The sequence below is a fragment of the Staurois parvus genome, unplaced genomic scaffold, assembly GCF_062004578.1.
Source record: "Staurois parvus isolate SC_StPar_1 unplaced genomic scaffold, SC_StPar_1.0 ptg000137l, whole genome shotgun sequence".
Lineage (NCBI taxonomy): Eukaryota > Metazoa > Chordata > Amphibia > Anura > Ranidae > Staurois > Staurois parvus.
The window spans coordinates 16,686,443-16,705,387 of NW_028317933.1; the positions used below are offsets into that span (position 1 = coordinate 16,686,443).

The 18,945-nt window shown below is 41.4% G+C and overlaps 1 protein-coding gene across 2 annotated transcripts in view; it reads left to right on the forward strand.

Moving 5' to 3' along the window:
- LOC149465883 (lysosomal protective protein-like) overlaps positions 1 to 18,945 on the forward strand; it is a 68,051-nt gene that overhangs the window by 36,114 nt on the left and 12,992 nt on the right. For both annotated transcript variants that reach the window (XM_089673416.1, XM_089673417.1), the window contains 2 exons: positions 2,067 to 2,215; positions 4,581 to 4,653. In XM_089673416.1, the coding sequence (XP_089529542.1) occupies positions 2,067 to 2,215; positions 4,581 to 4,653 (222 nt within the window). The remainder of the gene's footprint in view (positions 1 to 2,066; positions 2,216 to 4,580; positions 4,654 to 18,945) is intronic.

Here is an 18,945-nt window from a genome sequence, read left to right on the forward strand (position 1 = left end):
AAGACACGGGGCAACTCAATGAAGTTGGAAGAGAAGCGGTTTACCATAAACTGCGTAGGGGTTTTCACTGTCTGGGCAGTAAGGATGTGGAATTCACTTCCACAGTTGGCGGTGTCAGCAAAAACCATTGGTAGTTTTAAAAAGAACTTTTGGACATCTTGATGAACACAATATACAGGGATACGGGCAATGTTTTTGACATGAACACACACATACCAGGACTGGATCTTGCCTGAATTGGGGGTGCAGTAAAGAAAAGTCGGGGGTTACAATATCAACACTGTGTGTGAGTCACTGACAGTCTATCACACTGTCACGACCTGGGAAACACTAGTATGTATTAGACTGTTATTAGATTAGGATGATAAAACAGACCTTGTGCCCCCTATATCACCATCATAGTCCCCTCCTAAATGAGGGTTTCCATCAGTCCCCCATTGCATCAAGATCCCCTTCAGAGTTCCCCCTTTACATCAGAGTCCTCATCAGGGTGCCCCCTTACAGCAGGATACTCATCAGAATGCTCCCTTACATCAGAGTCCCCACCAGAGTCCCTCTTACATCAGGGTCCCTGCCAGAGTGCTTCCTTTCATCAGGTGTTCCCATCAGAGTCCCCCTTACATAAACTGTCCCCATCTGAGTGCCCCCTAACATATGATCAGTTACCCCATCAGTTCTTTACATCAGGTATCTGAATCAGAGTGCCCCTTTACATCAGGTATCTGAATCAGAGTGCCCCTTTACATCAGGTATCTGAATCAGAGTGCCCCTTCACATAAGGTATCTGAATCAGAGTGCTCTCTTCCAATAATATAATTCCCCTCACAATACTGGCTCATGGATCAGTGGATGCACTCTCAGAGACCTGGGGAGGGGGGGTTCATTTAAAATCCCAGCACCCCCGTAGATCTGGCCCTGACACACACCCACACAGGTTGAACTGGATGTACAGGTGTCTTTATTCAGCCTTACCAGCTATGTAACTGCTGTGCAAATACCATGTGACATACAAAATTGCAAAAGCCACCATTTTATTCTCTAGGGCCTCTGCTACAAAAATATATCATGTTTGGGGGTTCTAAGTAATTTTCTAGCAAAAAATGATGATTTTTACATGTTGGAGAGAAATGTCAGAATTGGCTCGGTAGGTAAGTAGTTAAAGTGCCTTCCTCTAATAAACCTGACTATCTAAATTCTATTAACTAAAACTAAAAGAGTAAGGGGACTGCATAATAAGCCACATGGACCTTTTATTTCCCCAAGATTTTGCTGTCAAAGTGATTCTAAAATCTAAAGTTTTTCCCTTAATGTATTTTCTGCATTAAGGTAAGAACACCCTGCTAGTTTTCCTACCCCCTGTCCCAAAAGACTTACCTAGCACTTGTCACAGCTTCAGTGCTGTCTCTGCTGCAGCATCATTCCTCTCACTTTCTGCTTTCAAAGGAGACACTAAGGACAGCGGGAGCCATAGACTCCTGCTGCTGTCAGTCATACTCCAGTGAGAAGGTGGATTGTGGCTTACTAGCACTGTGTGTGTCTCTGGACGCACACAGCCCAGATCAGGAGCAGACATGCACAGGTGCCTCCTTAGCTTCCACAACAGGGAGAAAGTGACAGTGCCTGTGGGGGCTGCCAGAAGAGCAGAAGACGGCGTTTTCTGTGCAATACCATTATGTAAAAAATAAATTAGACTTTATTATCATTCTTAAGGAACAAGATCTGCCTGGAAAGCAATGGTGACACAGCCTTATCAGGGGGTGTATTTGAGGCCCTGGTCAGTGCCTCTGAAGACCAGGAAGTAAGAAAACTTTAAAAGTAAATAATAGATTTTATTTAAAAATGTTACAAAAAAAAAAGATTTCACATCAGCATGCAACTCTGTGGCTTTTAGTGAAAGGGCATAAAGGTTGTACTTCAACGTGCAAAATAACTTACGTTAACAGATCTCAGCAGACCATGTGTGAGTACAGTCATGCTGCATCAAGAATCATCAGATGATGTTCCTTCTGTTGAGGTGTTGTACCACACTAGAAATTTGAATCATATTGTTCTTTTTTGTTTTACAGAAACTGAAAAAGTTCTCTGAGTTAAAGAAGCCAATAAAACTGGGCATGCCCTGTGCAAATTACACAAGAATCAACACCTACCTAAATAAACCCGATGTGCAAGCAGAACTGCATGTCAAGAACCCACAGACAGGCTGGACCTCATGTAGGTGAGCGGTGGACAAGGAACTCTTGTAGGTGACGGAACATTTATTAGGCGTTTACTGCCTACTGACAGTGAAGGGGGGGAGTTTTCTGGTGCAGATAGCATAGCAGTTTATAGGAACATATGATAATTACCTAAGCTTCCTCCTCCAATTATACTGGTACAAAAAAATTGTCAAAAGTGGCGTACACCACATTAACAAAATAGATAATCAAGCAAATCTTTCTCAAATTCCCGCCACGTGACCTGTCATATTGAATGTGAGCTGTCAGCAGACAGCTCAAACTCCCTCTCTCTACCCGTGCAGTTAACACAGCATGAGCAGAGCCTGCATAGGGTTAACCTCTTCCTCCCTCTGCTCTGAACTGAGCAGGGAGCATGAATGTCTGATGCAGCTTCATCTATCCGTTCTGTTCAATGTGAACAGATAAAGATCGTTCCTTGCTAATTATAGGCAGCATTTGCTCTATGTTCGCAATATACAGGTGCATCTCAATAAATAAGAATATCATCAAAAAGTTAATTTATTTCAGTAATGCAATTCAAAAAGTGAAACTCATATATTATATAGATTCATTACACACAGAGTGATATATTTCAAGCATTTTTTTAAAAATTTTGATGCTTATGGTTTACAGCTAGTGAAAACCCAAAATTCAGTTATTCTGAAAACTAGAATACTACATAAGACCAATAAAAAGAGGAATTCTAATACAGAAATGTTGGATTAATGAAAAGTATGTCCATGTACAGGATAGTATGCACTCAATACTTGGTCAGGGCTCCTTTTACATGAATTACTGCCTCAATGTGGCGTGGCATGGAGGCAATCAGCCTGTGGCACTGTTGAGGTGTTATGGAAGCCCAGGTTACTTTGATTGCAGCCTTCAGCTCATCTGCATTGTTGGGTCTGGTGTCTCATCTTCCTCTTGACAATACCCCACAGATTCTCTATGGGGTTTCGGTCAGGTGAGTTTGCTGGTCAGTCAAGCACAGTGATACCACGATCATTAAACCAGGTATTATTACTTTTGGCAATGTGGATAGGTGCCAGGTCCTGCTGGAAAATGAAATCAGCATCTCCATAAAGCTGGTCATCAGAGGGATGCATATGGTGATCTAGAATTTCTGGGCAGAGGGGTGTGCTGACTTTGGACTTAATACACAGTGGACCAACACCAGCAGATGACATGGCTCCCCAAATCATCACTGCATGTGGAAACTTTATATTGGACCTCATGCAACTTGGATTCTTTGCCAGACTCTTCCTCCAGACTCTGGGAGCTTGATTTTCAAATGAAATGCAAAGAGGACTTTAGATCAACAAGCAACAGTCCAGTCCTTTTTCTCCTTAGCCCAGATAAGACGCTTCTGAAGTTGTCTCTGGTTCAGGAGTGGCTTGACACAAGGAATGCGACAGTTGTAACCCATGTCCTGGATACATCTGAGTGTGGTGGCTCTTGAAGCACTGACACCAGCCGTAGTCCACTCCTTGTGAATCACCCCCAAATTCTTGAATGGCCTTTGCTTCACAATCCTCTCAAGGCTGCGGTTATCCCTGTTGCTTGTGCACCTTTTTCTACCACACATTTTCCTTCAACTCAAGTTTCCATTAATATGCTTAGATACAGCACTCTGTGAACAGCCAGCTTTTTTAGCAATGAAATTTTGTGACTTACCTTCCTTGTGGAGGGTGTCAATAACTGTCTTCTGACAACTGTCAGCAGTCTTCCCCATGATTGTGTAACCTACTGAACCAGATGGAGAGAACATTAAAGACTCCGGAAACCTTTACAGGTGTTTTGAGTTAATTAGCTGATTAGAGTGTGACACCATGAGTCTACAATATTTATCTTTGTCATAATATTCTAATTTTCTGAGATACTGAATTTTGGGTTTTCACTAACTGTAAGCCATAATAATCAAAATTAAAAGAAAGAAAAGTTTTAAATATATCACTCTGTGCGTAATGAATCTATATAATATATGAGTTTCACTTTTTGAATTGAATTACTGAAATAAATTAACTTTTTGTTGATATTCTAATTTATTAAGATGTACCTTTAGAAGACTTGTGCAAAGCATAATTGTTTGTTAATTTCTTCATAAAAATAATTTTTTTAGTTAACTGGAACTGAACTGTTTGTGTTGCTGATAGCACCCAATTAGCTTCTCCATTTATAATTTCCAAGAACGATTAGAAAATTAAAGAATCTGACTGGGCAACCAAGGTGGTCTTTTTTTTAGACCCTAAATTATGAGGATCATTTTTATAGGCCCAATACTGATTCTGTAAATCCTGCAACTGAGCATCATCAGTAATGACTTCTCTGTAGGATTATAGTAATTGTCTTTCTGCTCTCTCATAGTGAAGAAGTGTTTGGACTTTTTGACAGTGATTCGGAGGATGTACAAGATCAGTACTTGGAACTGCTGAAGAAGGTAACTTTCTGTCAAGTGAAAAGAATATTTGTGTGCCAGTAGAGGTGGGGGTAGTGTATGTTAGCATTTCTCAACCTTCTTTCAGTCCCGGCACCCTTTAAAATTATGCTAAATCTTGAGGCACGCCAGGTGAATTTACCTTGGGTTTTTTTTTTTCAGAACTAATTTTCTTTTGGTGGTAAATATTAATGGATATCAACAGGATATCAATTGTTTTTGCCCAAAATAGTAAAATGAATATATTTTTTCAAATGTAGCTGTTTATTTTCTTCCATTAGCATGATCCACCACCTGACGTGTACAAAAAAGCCACATTTGTGTCCATTTTGCTTTAATTTTTTTCTAACTAAACACACTGACACTAAATATGAATCCTTTTTCGTACCTAAAACACTGACACTAGCACCCACCTAGATCAAGCCCTAATCTAACTATTTTTTATTTAAAATACTTTTTTTTCTGTTTACACAGACTTCTCCTCTAGCAATTGGCTTCTGTAGTGATCAGGTCTTACCAGCTCCCAATCAATCAATCAATCAATACTCTGAGACCAGGAGCTGTCAGTGACAGCTCAGTCTCCATGCTGGGGGGTACATGATTGAGTGTGCTTTCAGCAAAAAAAACCATGCAGCATATTCTGTAGCACCCTCCCAGTTATGAAGAATTCAATAATCAGCCTAAATATTTATCAGGACTGGGGAGGTTTGTCTACATGATGGCTGGGGGGAGCTGCTAAATAGACTGAAGCCCTGGAGAAGGGGTCTTTTCCTGTGGAGGAGAGTTCCTGGCCGCAGGGGGCTAATGCCCCCTGAGGCAACCTATGAACTGTGTTGCTGATCTGCGTGGCCTCTGGGTGGCAGATCTGAGACCTGGGAGTAATCTGAAGCTAGCTGCAGGACTCCATCCAAGGAAATCAGTCTGTAGATGGATGATTTGACTGGGAGGTGTCTGGAGGAAACTGGGAGCTGGCAACTGTCCTGATAACTTGTGAGTAGTATCCTTGACCTGACTCCTAGTGACTGTGTGCTCTTTGGGATAAGAGTGCCAGGGGCTGCTTGGACTGAGATGGCTATCTTAGGGTCTCAGATATTGGCCATTCCCTTGTCCTCAGAAAGTGTTCCTGAGATTCCACTAGATGTCAATAGCTGTGTCATTGTGCAGCATAACCAGGTGCCAAAAAGACTTGCCTCAGGCTCCCCAGCTATGTGGTCTTAGACTTTCCTGTATCCATAGTGCTTAAGGAGAAGATTATCCTCTTACAGCTAATTGCTAACTGTCTTGGAGCATCCCATGCCCCAACCCATCCCCTGTTACAAGTTCTTCAAGCAATAAATTACAAAAGACCACCCCCAGGCCAGAGGTTTCAAACTCCATTTCATCACGGACTGTATCAGTATTATGGTTGCCCTCAAAGGGCAAGTTGTATATGTAAAACTAGATGTCCAGACCACCCCACCCCCCATTACATCAGATGTCAAGAATCCCACACCCTCCCTAACATCACCGTGCATGCCCTTTGGGGGCAGAGCTGTAAAGCAGAAAGTGCAGGGTCTGGAGGAGGACCACAGGAGGAGTGGAATCAGTTACCAGAGTCTGCTGAATGCTGAGATCAGAGGAGGCAGAGATGAGGGGGTGCCGCAGCTGCACTGAGAGGTGCAGAATTTGGAAGAGGAGTTCCATTCTCATCTCTGCTGCCAACTGCTGAGACAAGGTGGGGGTGGAGATAAGGAGGTACCTGCAGGAGAGGTGAAGGGCCACATGAAATGGCCTGGAGGGCTGGATTCGCTCCACGAGCCTTCTGTTTGACGCCTGTGCCCTAGACTGTTTGTTTGAGCCAGATTGATTGAATTGTTGCTGTGTGTTTGGCTGCCTCTGCACTCTTTTGGGAAAGAACCTGTCTAAACTCAGCAGCCCTACCGGGGTAGTACTACATGTACATGTTGTGGTGGTTTATGTAAGGATATATATTATTTATAAAGGGCGTGTCCCTTTCCCTTAGATGAAATATTACAGTGCCTCCAGCCGTTAAAATACGGCAAATATTTAGTAAACCAATAATTTGGACACCTTGATAATTCGATCACCACTTATTATTATACCTTGAATTCTTTTAGCCAATATGATTTCGTACCATACACACAAAATTTGCCTTATAATAGATAAATATAAAAATTTATTTATGTACAAAAATTATATATATATTAACACAAAACACAAAAGACTGGTGATAAATGAATATTGGTACACACAATCAAAAATATATCCTACCAATGTAAGACACACTAATAATGTCTCTAACTAATTACATCAATCACAAATTTAAATGATATGATTTTTATTAAATTTATTAATAATTAATAATTTCGAATATCTCAAAGGTTATATTCTTACATGCCGTGGCCATAGGCTTGCAAGAAGTAAGCCCTTGATATGTGATACTCTGGTTATTAATATTCAATAAATTATGAAATATGGAAAAATTTATAATATGGCAATCAACAATTTTTTTTAACAGTAACACAGTATCTGACTACATATATCTAACTATCCAATATTGTTGTAATACACTAAGGTAATTTTATGATTCTACACAACAGAGGAAATAATTAATACAAAATCAAATAAACATCTCACCACACCCGGACGTCAGACTAGGCAACTCTCCCGTGGATTTAGCTGGCAGTGGAACGCCTTTAGACTGATATATAGGCAAGTGATAGATTCAATAGGGGAGAATGTAGGAAGTTATAAGATTAGAGGTTTAAAGTTTTAGGAAGTTTGAAAAGATGGAAGAGTAGTTATTCAGTAGAGATCTTCTTCAGATGTCAGGTCTTTCCATCAGGTCTTATGAGGGTTCTTCTTTTTCATGAGGTTTTTTTTTTTCTGTTACAGCACATGGGCTTTTTATATCCACTAGTCCATTGTTCTAAGATACCTTCCCACCAGGCTTCCTGATTGGCTAGTTGAGAAATGTGTGTACATAAGCTATTTCTCACCTGCCCGCCAGGTGGCGGTCATGTATCACAGAACAATGTGAGTATTTGATATGACTCATATCTTGGGTGGAATCTTCAGGTAATTTCAGGAATAAAATATACAGCACTTTCCAGATATAGCAGTGATCATACCTATGATATTCTAAATAGGGACCATGGAATATAGGTGTATATTCGGTTATTCCTCCTTGAAGTATCATCCTGTTTGTTTCCTGATAAGACATGTAACTAATGCTAGTTTATAATACATCTTACTTCCCATCATCTCAATACTCAAGTTAGTGATATATAGTTCCCATTGCTGAGTATTTAGTGGTGTTTAAAGTCTATGACATCTTATTTATAATCTGTTTTTGTAATACATTTTTGTAATGATATACAGTGAACTTTTAGACTTAAATGTCCTGAATTTCACCCCTTTGTTTCAGAATCAACATTTTTCTCTGTGTAGGGAAAAAAACTCTCTATTTGCATGGCCCTTGTATTGGGCTCATAGTAAACAATTGTTAATGCTTTCACCCTTGGTGAACAATAGTATATGGTAATAGTTTCAGAGGTCTGTTGGTTCATCACACTCTACAAGGTTTGGGTAAGCTCTCAGACAATCAGTTTGGTTCCTCTATTGTCATGTCCAGACCTTGTATATGTTTACCTGCTTATTGAAGTCTGAATGATGGTGTTTGATCACCTGTAGAACTTTAAAATAGTATTGTCTCTAGGAGGAAAGAAAAACAATCCCTTTACCCATTACATTTCTCTAGCTAGATGGTTCAACCAAGACAAAATTAACTCTTAGCATCCGGCTATTGCTGAGCTGTTTGCCATATAATATTATGTCTTGATAAAAGTCATATTTTTGAGACATGATTCAAAAGCCCACAACAAAATCCCCCTTTGTTTGGGGTACAGGCACGTGTATAGGGGTGTCTGTGTCGCAAAACATGAGTGGGGCTTTTGGCTAGAGTGATTGTTCGTCTTCTCCGGTGAAGGGAATGAAATAATAAAAAATAAATTTTTTTTTTTTTTTTTTTTTTTATAATAAAATGGCAGCGGTGATGCTGGTTGGTCCTCAACTTGACTCGGCGTCTTTAGATGGACACTTCCGATGACGATCCTGGTCTTGTGATGAGGCCGGCCTGGCCTGACACATCCACCTTGGGGTCCATGGGTCCTCCGCACGACAGGTCTCTTAGACGGTCTCCTAGGCGGGTCTTTTCCTCTGGACTAGCCCTTGGTGGCCTGGGACATCAGGTTATCGTCTCCGGATCGATCTCTGGCATCTGGTCTTTCCCACAGGACATTATAGCTTCCTTCTAGGGTCCGGTCATTGACACCTCCGATCGCCGGTCTGGTCATAGTCTGGGCCTTCCTTTCTAAATTATTAAAATGAACAGTTTAAGTATGGGATATACATAAAATTATGTTACTGGATCCTGTAAGGCAAAAGATGAATTATATGTTTAAAGGAAATTTAATAATGATCTCAATATCTCCAGATAGGAATTGGTGGGTTCAGTCTTCCAACAACTGCAATTGAGACTTCGGATGGCAAGCACGTAATTGGTTGATGTGCACCCATCTATCACTGATTTCACCATACCGGGTAACCTGCAATTTATATGCGACCGGAGAGATTTTATCAATGATAGAGAACGGACCTTTCCAAGATGGAAGGAATTTCCGTTCCTTGATCTGGTCTCTTGCAAAGTTGTATAGATAGACTTTGTCACCAATCTCATATTCCTTCTTGGAGGTTTTGAGATCATAGTATGTCTTAGCACTAGTTGCAGCTCTTTCCAAATTTCGCTGGGCAAAGGCAAAAGCATATTGCAGATGTTTACGTAAATCCTCTATGTACTGGTGTGTGGTGGTAGCATTGATCAGATTTTGATCTGTAGTGCGATACAATAAGTGCTGGGGCAGTACCATCCGTCTACCTGTCATCAGTTCAAAAGATGACATTTTTGTAACTGTATTCGGAGTAGCCCTCAACGCCATCAGGACCAGCGGGAGTTTAACATCCCAGTCCTTGCCTGTTTCCTTAACAAATTTCTTAAGGACGTTAACGATGGTCTGATTGTATCGTTCTACACCACCACTAGAGGCTGGCCGATAGGCGATATGCAATTTCCTTTTAACCCCCAAAATTTTCCACAATTTGGCCATCACTTCGCTAGTGAAGTGTGATCCTCTATCAGACTCTATCCTCTGAGGTAAACCAAAACGAGAAAATACATGATTTATTAGCAATGCAGCACATGTCTCGGAGCTGTTATTTGGTGCTGGTATACATTCGACATACTTGGTGAATAAACATGTAACTGTTAACATATACCGATTTCCTCGTGAAGATTTTGTTACTGGCCCAATAAAATCCATCTGAAGGTCTGACCAAGGCATACATATCCCCCTCTTCTGGAGAGGTGCTCTGTGAGTTGGCTTGGTAGGTTGAAATTGGGGACATATTAGGCAACCTTGGCAGTATTCCTTCACATCACGTAACATATGAGGCCAGTAGGCATAATCCCGCAGGATCTCATACGTGATCTTCTCTCCACGATGACCGGAAGTGGGAGCATCATGGGCATGCTGTAGCATCAAACCTCTAAATTTAAGTGGGACGACCCATTGTTGTACGCCACCCTTTGAGGTTCGTATCAACAATCCCTGGTATAAAGAGAATTGGGATTTGGATTTCATTAAGATACGTAAATCCTCCTTCCCACTACATACTTCCTTATTTATGGGATTTTGGTTGGGATCTTCTATATGACTATAAAACAAGCCAATTATTGGGTCTTCTTTTTGGGCAGTAATTAAATCCTCACTAGGAGAATCGTGACTCCACTGTATTGCATTTGGATCACCAGCTGTTCTGGCCTGTTGCCTGGTGACAGCTTCGACCTGTACGGTACCTAAAAATTGGTCAATGTCTAACAGTTCACCGGTGATTGCCCCTTCCTTGGCTAGAGAATCGGCCAGATCGTTCCCTTCTTTCTCGGCACCTAGAACCTTGGAGTGGCCTTTGGTCTTCTTGAAGTGCAGAGTGAGATCATTGGACCTTACCAGTTCATCAATGTGACAAAAGAGCTTACCATGTTTCACAGGTTTGTGATTACTCTTGTTCATGTTGTTTCGCTTCCACCTAGGGAAATACTCCACAAAACTATTCCTGACATAATTGGAATCGGTTATGATGGCACACTCTTTAATGTTGAACTCTATAGCCATCTCAACTGCTCTAAGAATTGCAGTAAGTTCAGCAACCTGACTGCTTTTTGGTCCAAGTTTGTATCCCACAGAAATTGGGGTGACACCTTGGGTCCAAACGATTCCAATACCTGCCACTAGTTGGAGCTGTTCCCCATCCTTGTGATGAAAAGCACAACCATCCACATATACACACGGCAGCTGTTTACAGTATTCTTCATCATAAACCTTGTAGGGAGAGAACAGTTGTTCTTCCAGAAAGTCAGTGTCCGGGGCCTCCATAGCAGGCGTAGTTGCGGAACAATCATGGAGCTCGGCTAGGCCCTGGGCTACTGGACTTTCCTTGTTCTGTTTGTACCGAATTTCAAGAGGCCACCCTTGCAAAGACAAAGTCCAAGCAGTGATGCGGCTATTAGACACATTTCCTCCCTTGATACGTTCACTCTTTAAATACTGTAAAGGCTGGTGTGCCGTTTCAACAATGATTCTCTCTCCCTGAATGTAACTGCGAAAATTCTGTAATGCCCACACGGTGGACAATAGAGCTTTTTCACAGTCACTGAACTTTACTTCAACCGGGGACAAAGTTTTACTGGCATAGGCAATCACCTTACTGACATCATCACGTTTCTGGTAAAGAACAGAACTCATACTTACCTGCGTAAACCCTGTCTCTAGATAGAAATTTTTACCCCCTTCGGGATATCCGAGACACGGAGCTTGTGTGAGACGTTCCTTTAACTCCTTCATGGCGTCCTCCTGTTTCTTACCCCACGACCATTCGACATCCTTCTTCAGTAGGTGAAGCAGTGGCTTGCTTATCTCGGCGTAATTATCAATAAACTTACGCGAGTAGTTTACCATACCTAGGAAGGATCTCAATTCTTTAAGGTTAGTAGGGACTTTACAATTCAGAACCGCCTCAACTTTCTTCTTTTGTGGGTTCAAACCTTCAGCAGTAACTTCATGGCCTAGGAAGTTTACCTTCGTGCGACACCACTGGGCTTTTTGTAAGGACAGTTTTACTCCTGCTGCTTTTAATTGGCCCAGGACATGCCGAAGTTCTGTAATGTGTTTGGCCATATCAGTACTTTTGATCAGGATATCGTCCACATATGCCAACGTCCCCCTTTCGAAGGCGTCTGGCATGGCCTTGTGCATGAACACAGCAAATTCATGTCCGGAATTTATGAATCCGAAAGGCATTCTCACCCAACAATATTGTCGATTCCCAAAACTGAAGGCCAGTTTGTATTGGTCTTCCTCGCTCACCTTTATGGTCCAATACCCCTGTGCACAATCCAAAGCTGTGAAAACTTGGGATCCTTGGAGCTGGGCTAGACATTGGTCTATGTATGGGACCGGCCATCCTGACATGTACACACGTTTGTTCAGCTGACGGAGATCAGCGCACAAACGCCATTGTCCATTGGGTTTTAAGATACCCAGGATCGGGTGGTTGTATGAGCTGTGGATGGGCCTAATTATACCCCTTTCATGTAACTTCCTGATAATCTCAGCTAGAGATTCATAGGAAGCTAATGGTAACCTATACTGTCTTACGAATACTGGTGGGGCATCTGGATCTGTTTGGATCCTAGCGATGTGTAGGTCAGTAGTCCCACAATCGTAAGAATCCTTGGCAAAGATCTCTTGGAATTCAAGAAGAAGCTCTCGGAGCAATTGTCGGTCGAGATCACTGGCACACGCGTCGGCGAGGGCCACCATCTCTTCCACTAACTCCTTGAATCCAGGAAAGCTTTCCGGCTGACCTATCTCATATGCCTCTTCAAGTTTTGTGGTGAGGTCATTGGGTATGTGATGTGTGTGTGTGTTCTCCTGCCATCCAGGTTCTTTGGGGTACTCTTGTTCTTTGATTGGGTGATCAAAGACAATTGATGTCTCTTCGACTCGACAGGTGCCATCTTTAGAATCGAATGGATAAATGGACTCTATGGTGAAAATACCCTCTGGTAATGAATGGAATGTTTGTTCAATTAATTGTTCCTCCGACAAATATTCATCGGGGATGAGTCCAATCACCTGGTTAGTGACCCCAAAGGTGTAATATTCAGTCTCTGCCGCTAGACCAATAAGGGTCTCTTTGGGTAAGACGATGTCCTGATTGGACAGATTATGTATGTAAATGTACATCGGGGATTGATGTGTGTTGACTAGGGGCGTGTGTGTAATGTTCAGTCCCTCCCCCTGCATTTTATGGGAGAGGCATACTAATGCATCTGACCCCTTCAGTCTATGTCCCTTTTTAACTTGGATGGGGAGTATGAAGTTATTTATGCCCTTAGGAATTGTAATCTTTTGGGCTACCTGGACTTCAACAGCATAAGGCATCTGTTGCTGGGATTTTAAAGCTAAGTCCAGATTTTGGTATTTTTCGGGGTCCCCCTTTAGTCGACTCCATAAACAGTCATTAATTAGGTCGACTTGCGTTGCAAAGCGATGTAATATATCGTTGCCAAAATAAATTTTCGTTTGGGGATTATCCAAGACTAGGAACACATGGGTGGCTGTTTTGTTTCCTACAGTGACGTTTAAGAGACACCTAGCCATTGAATTGTGATCATCAGAGTCATCAAGGGAGTCTGAAATCCAATGACGCTGAGGTGTGGAGAAACGGATCATTTCCATTTCGGTCAGGTGTTTTATCAACCCATGGCTTACAAAGCTGTGTTCCTGTCTCAAATCTAGTTTGGCATATTTTGACCTATTAAGACCATTTATCCGGATGGGGATAAACAAGTCGCTGTTAACCCTTTCAATACCTGTCAAGAATTGGGTGTGATCTCCCCCTTTTCTTGGTTTATCCTCCTGATGAAAAGATATCGTAAGGATGTCATCTTGGAGGGAAATATCTTTTATTTTATCTTGGGGAATTCTAAAAATGTGTTCCTCATCTCTTCTGATAGGGTTACAGTCATCAGGTTTGATAACCGTTACATCAGGAAGTTGGCTGTTCCTGAAATGGATTTCTAATGATCCAGGCCTTTCTTCCACCAGGTGGCAGTGTTGTCGGGAATGGGGAGTTTTAAGTTTCCCATATTTAATTGGGGTATTTACCTGTGACCACAGTACTTGGTTCACACAGTCAACTATCGTGTTCAGCCTTTTTAGGAAGTCCATCCCAATTATCATGTGGTGCTGTGATATGCTAGCAATGATGACGGGGTGTCTCAGTTCCTTATTACCCAGTTTCAGTTTAAGCCAGGCGGTACCCATGACTTGTAAAGGGTCTCCACCTACACCAATCAATGAGCTGTCAAAACTTTTAAGTCTTGGCTTGGTGGGCATGACATTCGCCACTTTGTCAAAATGCTCCTGTGACATGATGGTTGCTTGGGATCCAGTGTCTATTAAGCCGACAATCGAAAGATCACTGGCATCCTGCACCTGCACCGTGGCATAATATCTCCCATCAGATTCAGTCAGCTCACACATGAAATTAGTGTGGTTGAAGATCTGTGGGCCCTTCAATAACATGTGACTGGCTCTTATCTCACCGCATGTGGTGGACACATTACCCTTATCCTCCCTGGTGGGATTCTTGGACTGTCTCAAGACAGAAGCACAACTAGAAGTTGGTGCTCCGTCTGGCTTGTCAATCCCGACGACTTCCGATGCCGCGACTATATTAGGGGCAATAGATGGACACTGAAAAACAGGAGAATCATTAATAACCAATAACTGGTCCCCCTTTGCCTGAGAACTAGCTTCTCCATTAGTAGGCGTGTCAGGGACGGGGCACACATCTCCTGTCATTTGACTCAGTGTCCTCCCCTGTTGGTTTAAGGCTTGGTTGCCTGTTAATTCTGTGACCCTTGGTTGGTCACAGGAGCTGCTCCTAAAAAAGGATTGGATGGAAATTGAGTGGCAAGCCTGTCCATCTGTTCAGCCATTTTGCTGACCTGTGCCTCTATTTGTCCAATACGCTCAGAGGAGTCATTCTGTTGATTCTCCCTCTTCTTATACTTGCGCTTGTATTTTGGACGAGACTGGTAATGAGACTCAGAGTCAGAACTACTGCTCTGGTCCCGACGCCATTGTTCTCTCTGAGGTTTTGGGGTCTCCCTGTTATTAAAGGGAGCCTGGGGTACTGTATCCCCCCTTTGAGCTTGAGGGTGTTCTTGGCGTGGAGGAAATCTTTGGAAGTCGGAGTTTTTATTAAAATTGGGATTCTTATTGTAATTATGGGGCCTGTTGAAATTGGGGTTCCCATAAAAATTCCCATGTTGGTTTTGGCGAGGATAATAGAACCTCTGAGGATACCATTGCCTCCTTTGATTTTCATCACTGTACTGGCCCTTACCATACTTTTTATTCTTCTCACTTCCACTACCGTAGTTCCCTGGCTTTTGTCTATCCTTTCTCACCCACTGGTTTTGGGGTGCAAAGTTATGGACCTCCTTCACTTGCTGGGTTTGAGGTGCAAATCTAGGGGAACCATTGGTTTTACCCCCACGGACTACTTCCGCATATGATTTCTTCTCTGCCTGCACATTTGGATTTGGAGGGGAAACGGTAGTGGCTGCTACTATCTTGGGGCTATTTTTAGGTTCTCTTTTTATCCCGCCCTCACTGGACTGTTGGATCGAGAATAAATAGTCACTCTCTCTCACCAACCAATCAAGAGAGCATCCCTTTCTGTAATCCTTTGCAAGTCCCAATTTTATGTAAGCAGGTAATGCTTCATAGAATAGTGTCTTGAATTCTGGCTGGTTAGGATTGGGATCCTTTTCAGCCAGGAAATAGGCATTTCTGAGGACAGCCAGAAATTCTGCAGGGCTTTGGTGAGGACCACACTTTAAATTGTAGGCCGCAGCCTTGGCAGAGGTTACAGTTTTATAAGGCCCAAATTCCATGTGGCACTTATGTTTAACCTCTCTCCAGGACTGATTGGAATAGGCCCTCAAGGTCTCAAAGAATTGCCGGTATTTCTCCTCAAACACCCATGGCAGCAATTCTATTTTGGTGTGGTCATCTCTAATGCCCAGAATCTCTAACGTCTGTTCATATGTTTTCATGTGTTCGGTGATTTCAAGGGACCCTTTCTTAGAAAACATAGGAACAGTGTCCTTCAGGAACTTAATGACCTTTGGGGTGTCATATCTCCTGAATGACCCCTGGGATTTCCCTTCCTGCCTATATGAAACCTCATATCTTTCTTCAGAGCGCTCTGGAGTGTATCTTGAAAGCCTAGGAGGTGACCTATATTCTGACCCTGACTCACTATCAGATACTTCGCTGTGATGCGCGTATCTCCGCTCATCAGCCTCTGGCTTGACTGGGTTGGTCCGTCTTTGGACCCCAGAATTTATTTGGGCCGTCAACCTTATAATCTGCTCCTCCAGAGTTTTCTGCTCAGATTTTATCAAGGTAAGTTCTGACTGGTCATGCTTATCCCCTGGGTGAACTTTAATTTTGACAGGAGATAACCTCTCTGATCTGAAGTACTCCACCTCATCTTTTAAGTCCTGATACTTCTTCTGAAGTTGTTTTAATTCCTGAAAGTTTCTTTCATATAGGTCCTGAGCACTTCGAAAGTCTCCGACCAATCTATCATAATGTTTCTCGGATTCGTCTAAACGAATACCGGCATGACCAAGCTTCCCTTTCAAAGACTCAATGTCCTGATTTTTGCTTTCTAACAAGAGGCGGGCCTCTGACAACTCTTCCCTTAGAGTCTTGGTCTGCTGGGCAGCTCCAGCGGTCATGAACCATAACATGGGCCAAGCTTCTAGGAGAAGTCTGTCACGGCCTCTATCACTTTCTGCTCCAGCAAATGCCATTAAAAACCCAACAACCTGGCCCTTTTGGTTGAACAGGTCCTCAAAGGTATTCATGGCCTGCTCTTTCTCTTCATCCACAAATTCATTATTGCTATCCCCCAAATTCAATTTCTTGCGGAGATAATTTATTACTTCATTTTCAACATACTTCTGCCAAGCACCGGCAGCTTTCCGAGCTGGCTTCATAACTTCCTGCTCAATGCCTTGAGCCGCCATATTTTCCTCGTTATGCTTGGAAGAGGTGGATCCGTGATTACTGGATGCCATTTTGATACAAAATATATGTTTGATAAAGTGTACAAATATACAATCACCAGTGCGTTTTGTGTTATGGTACGATTTCTATGGCTCTCAGCAGCGCCTCCAAATTTATGTTGTGGTGGTTTATGTAAGGATATATATTATTTATAAAGGGCGTGTCCCTTTCCCTTAGATGAAATATTACAGTGCCTCCAGCCGTTAAAATACGGCAAATATTTAGTAAACCAATAATTTGGACACCTTGATAATTCGATCACCACTTATTATTATACCTTGAATTCTTTTAGCCAATATGATTTCGTACCATACACACAAAATTTGCCTTATAATAGATAAATATAAAAATTTATTTATGTACAAAAATTATATATATATTAACACAAAACACAAAAGACTGGTGATAAATGAATATTGGTACACACAATCAAAAATATATCCTACCAATGTAAGACACACTAATAATGTCTCTAACTAATTACATCAATCACAAATTTAAATGATATGATTTTTATTAAATTTATTAATAATTAATAATTTCGAATATCTCAAAGGTTATATTCTTACATGCCGTGGCCATAGGCTTGCAAGAAGTAAGCCCTTGATATGTGATACTCTGGTTATTAATATTCAATAAATTATGAAATATGGAAAAATTTATAATATGGCAATCAACAATTTTTTTTAACAGTAACACAGTATCTGACTACATATATCTAACTATCCAATATTGTTGTAATACACTAAGGTAATTTTATGATTCTACACAACAGAGGAAATAATTAATACAAAATCAAATAAACATCTCACCACACCCGGACGTCAGACTAGGCAACTCTCCCGTGGATTTAGCTGGCAGTGGAACGCCTTTAGACTGATATATAGGCAAGTGATAGATTCAATAGGGGAGAATGTAGGAAGTTATAAGATTAGAGGTTTAAAGTTTTAGGAAGTTTGAAAAGATGGAAGAGTAGTTATTCAGTAGAGATCTTCTTCAGATGTCAGGTCTTTCCATCAGGTCTTATGAGGGTTCTTCTTTTTCATGAGGTTTTTTTTTTTCTGTTACAGCACATGGGCTTTTTATATCCACTAGTCCATTGTTCTAAGATACCTTCCCACCAGGCTTCCTGATTGGCTAGTTGAGAAATGTGTGTACATAAGCTATTTCTCACCTGCCCGCCAGGTGGCGGTCATGTATCACAGAACAATGTGAGTATTTGATATGACTCATATCTTGGGTGGAATCTTCAGGTAATTTCAGGAATAAAATATACAGCACTTTCCAGATATAGCAGTGATCATACCTATGATATTCTAAATAGGGACCATGGAATATAGGTGTATATTCGGTTATTCCTCCTTGAAGTATCATCCTGTTTGTTTCCTGATAAGACATGTAACTAATGCTAGTTTATAATACATCTTACTTCCCATCATCTCAATACTCAAGTTAGTGATATATAGTTCCCATTGCTGAGTATTTAGTGGTGTTTAAAGTCTATGACATCTTATTTATAATCTGTTTTTGTAATACATTTTTGTAATGATATACAGTGAACTTTTAGACTTAAATGTCCTGAATTTCACCCCTTTGTTTCAGAATCAACATTTTTCTCTGTGTAGGGAAAAAAACTCTCTATTTGCATGGCCCTTGTATTGGGCTCATAGTAAACAATTGTTAATGCTTTCACCCTTGGTGAACAATAGTATATGGTAATAGTTTCAGAGGTCTGTTGGTTCATCACACTCTACAAGGTTTGGGTAAGCTCTCAGACAATCAGTTTGGTTCCTCTATTGTCATGTCCAGACCTTGTATATGTTTACCTGCTTATTGAAGTCTGAATGATGGTGTTTGATCACCTGTAGAACTTTAAAATAGTATTGTCTCTAGGAGGAAAGAAAAACAATCCCTTTACCCATTACATTTCTCTAGCTAGATGGTTCAACCAAGACAAAATTAACTCTTAGCATCCGGCTATTGCTGAGCTGTTTGCCATATAATATTATGTCTTGATAAAAGTCAT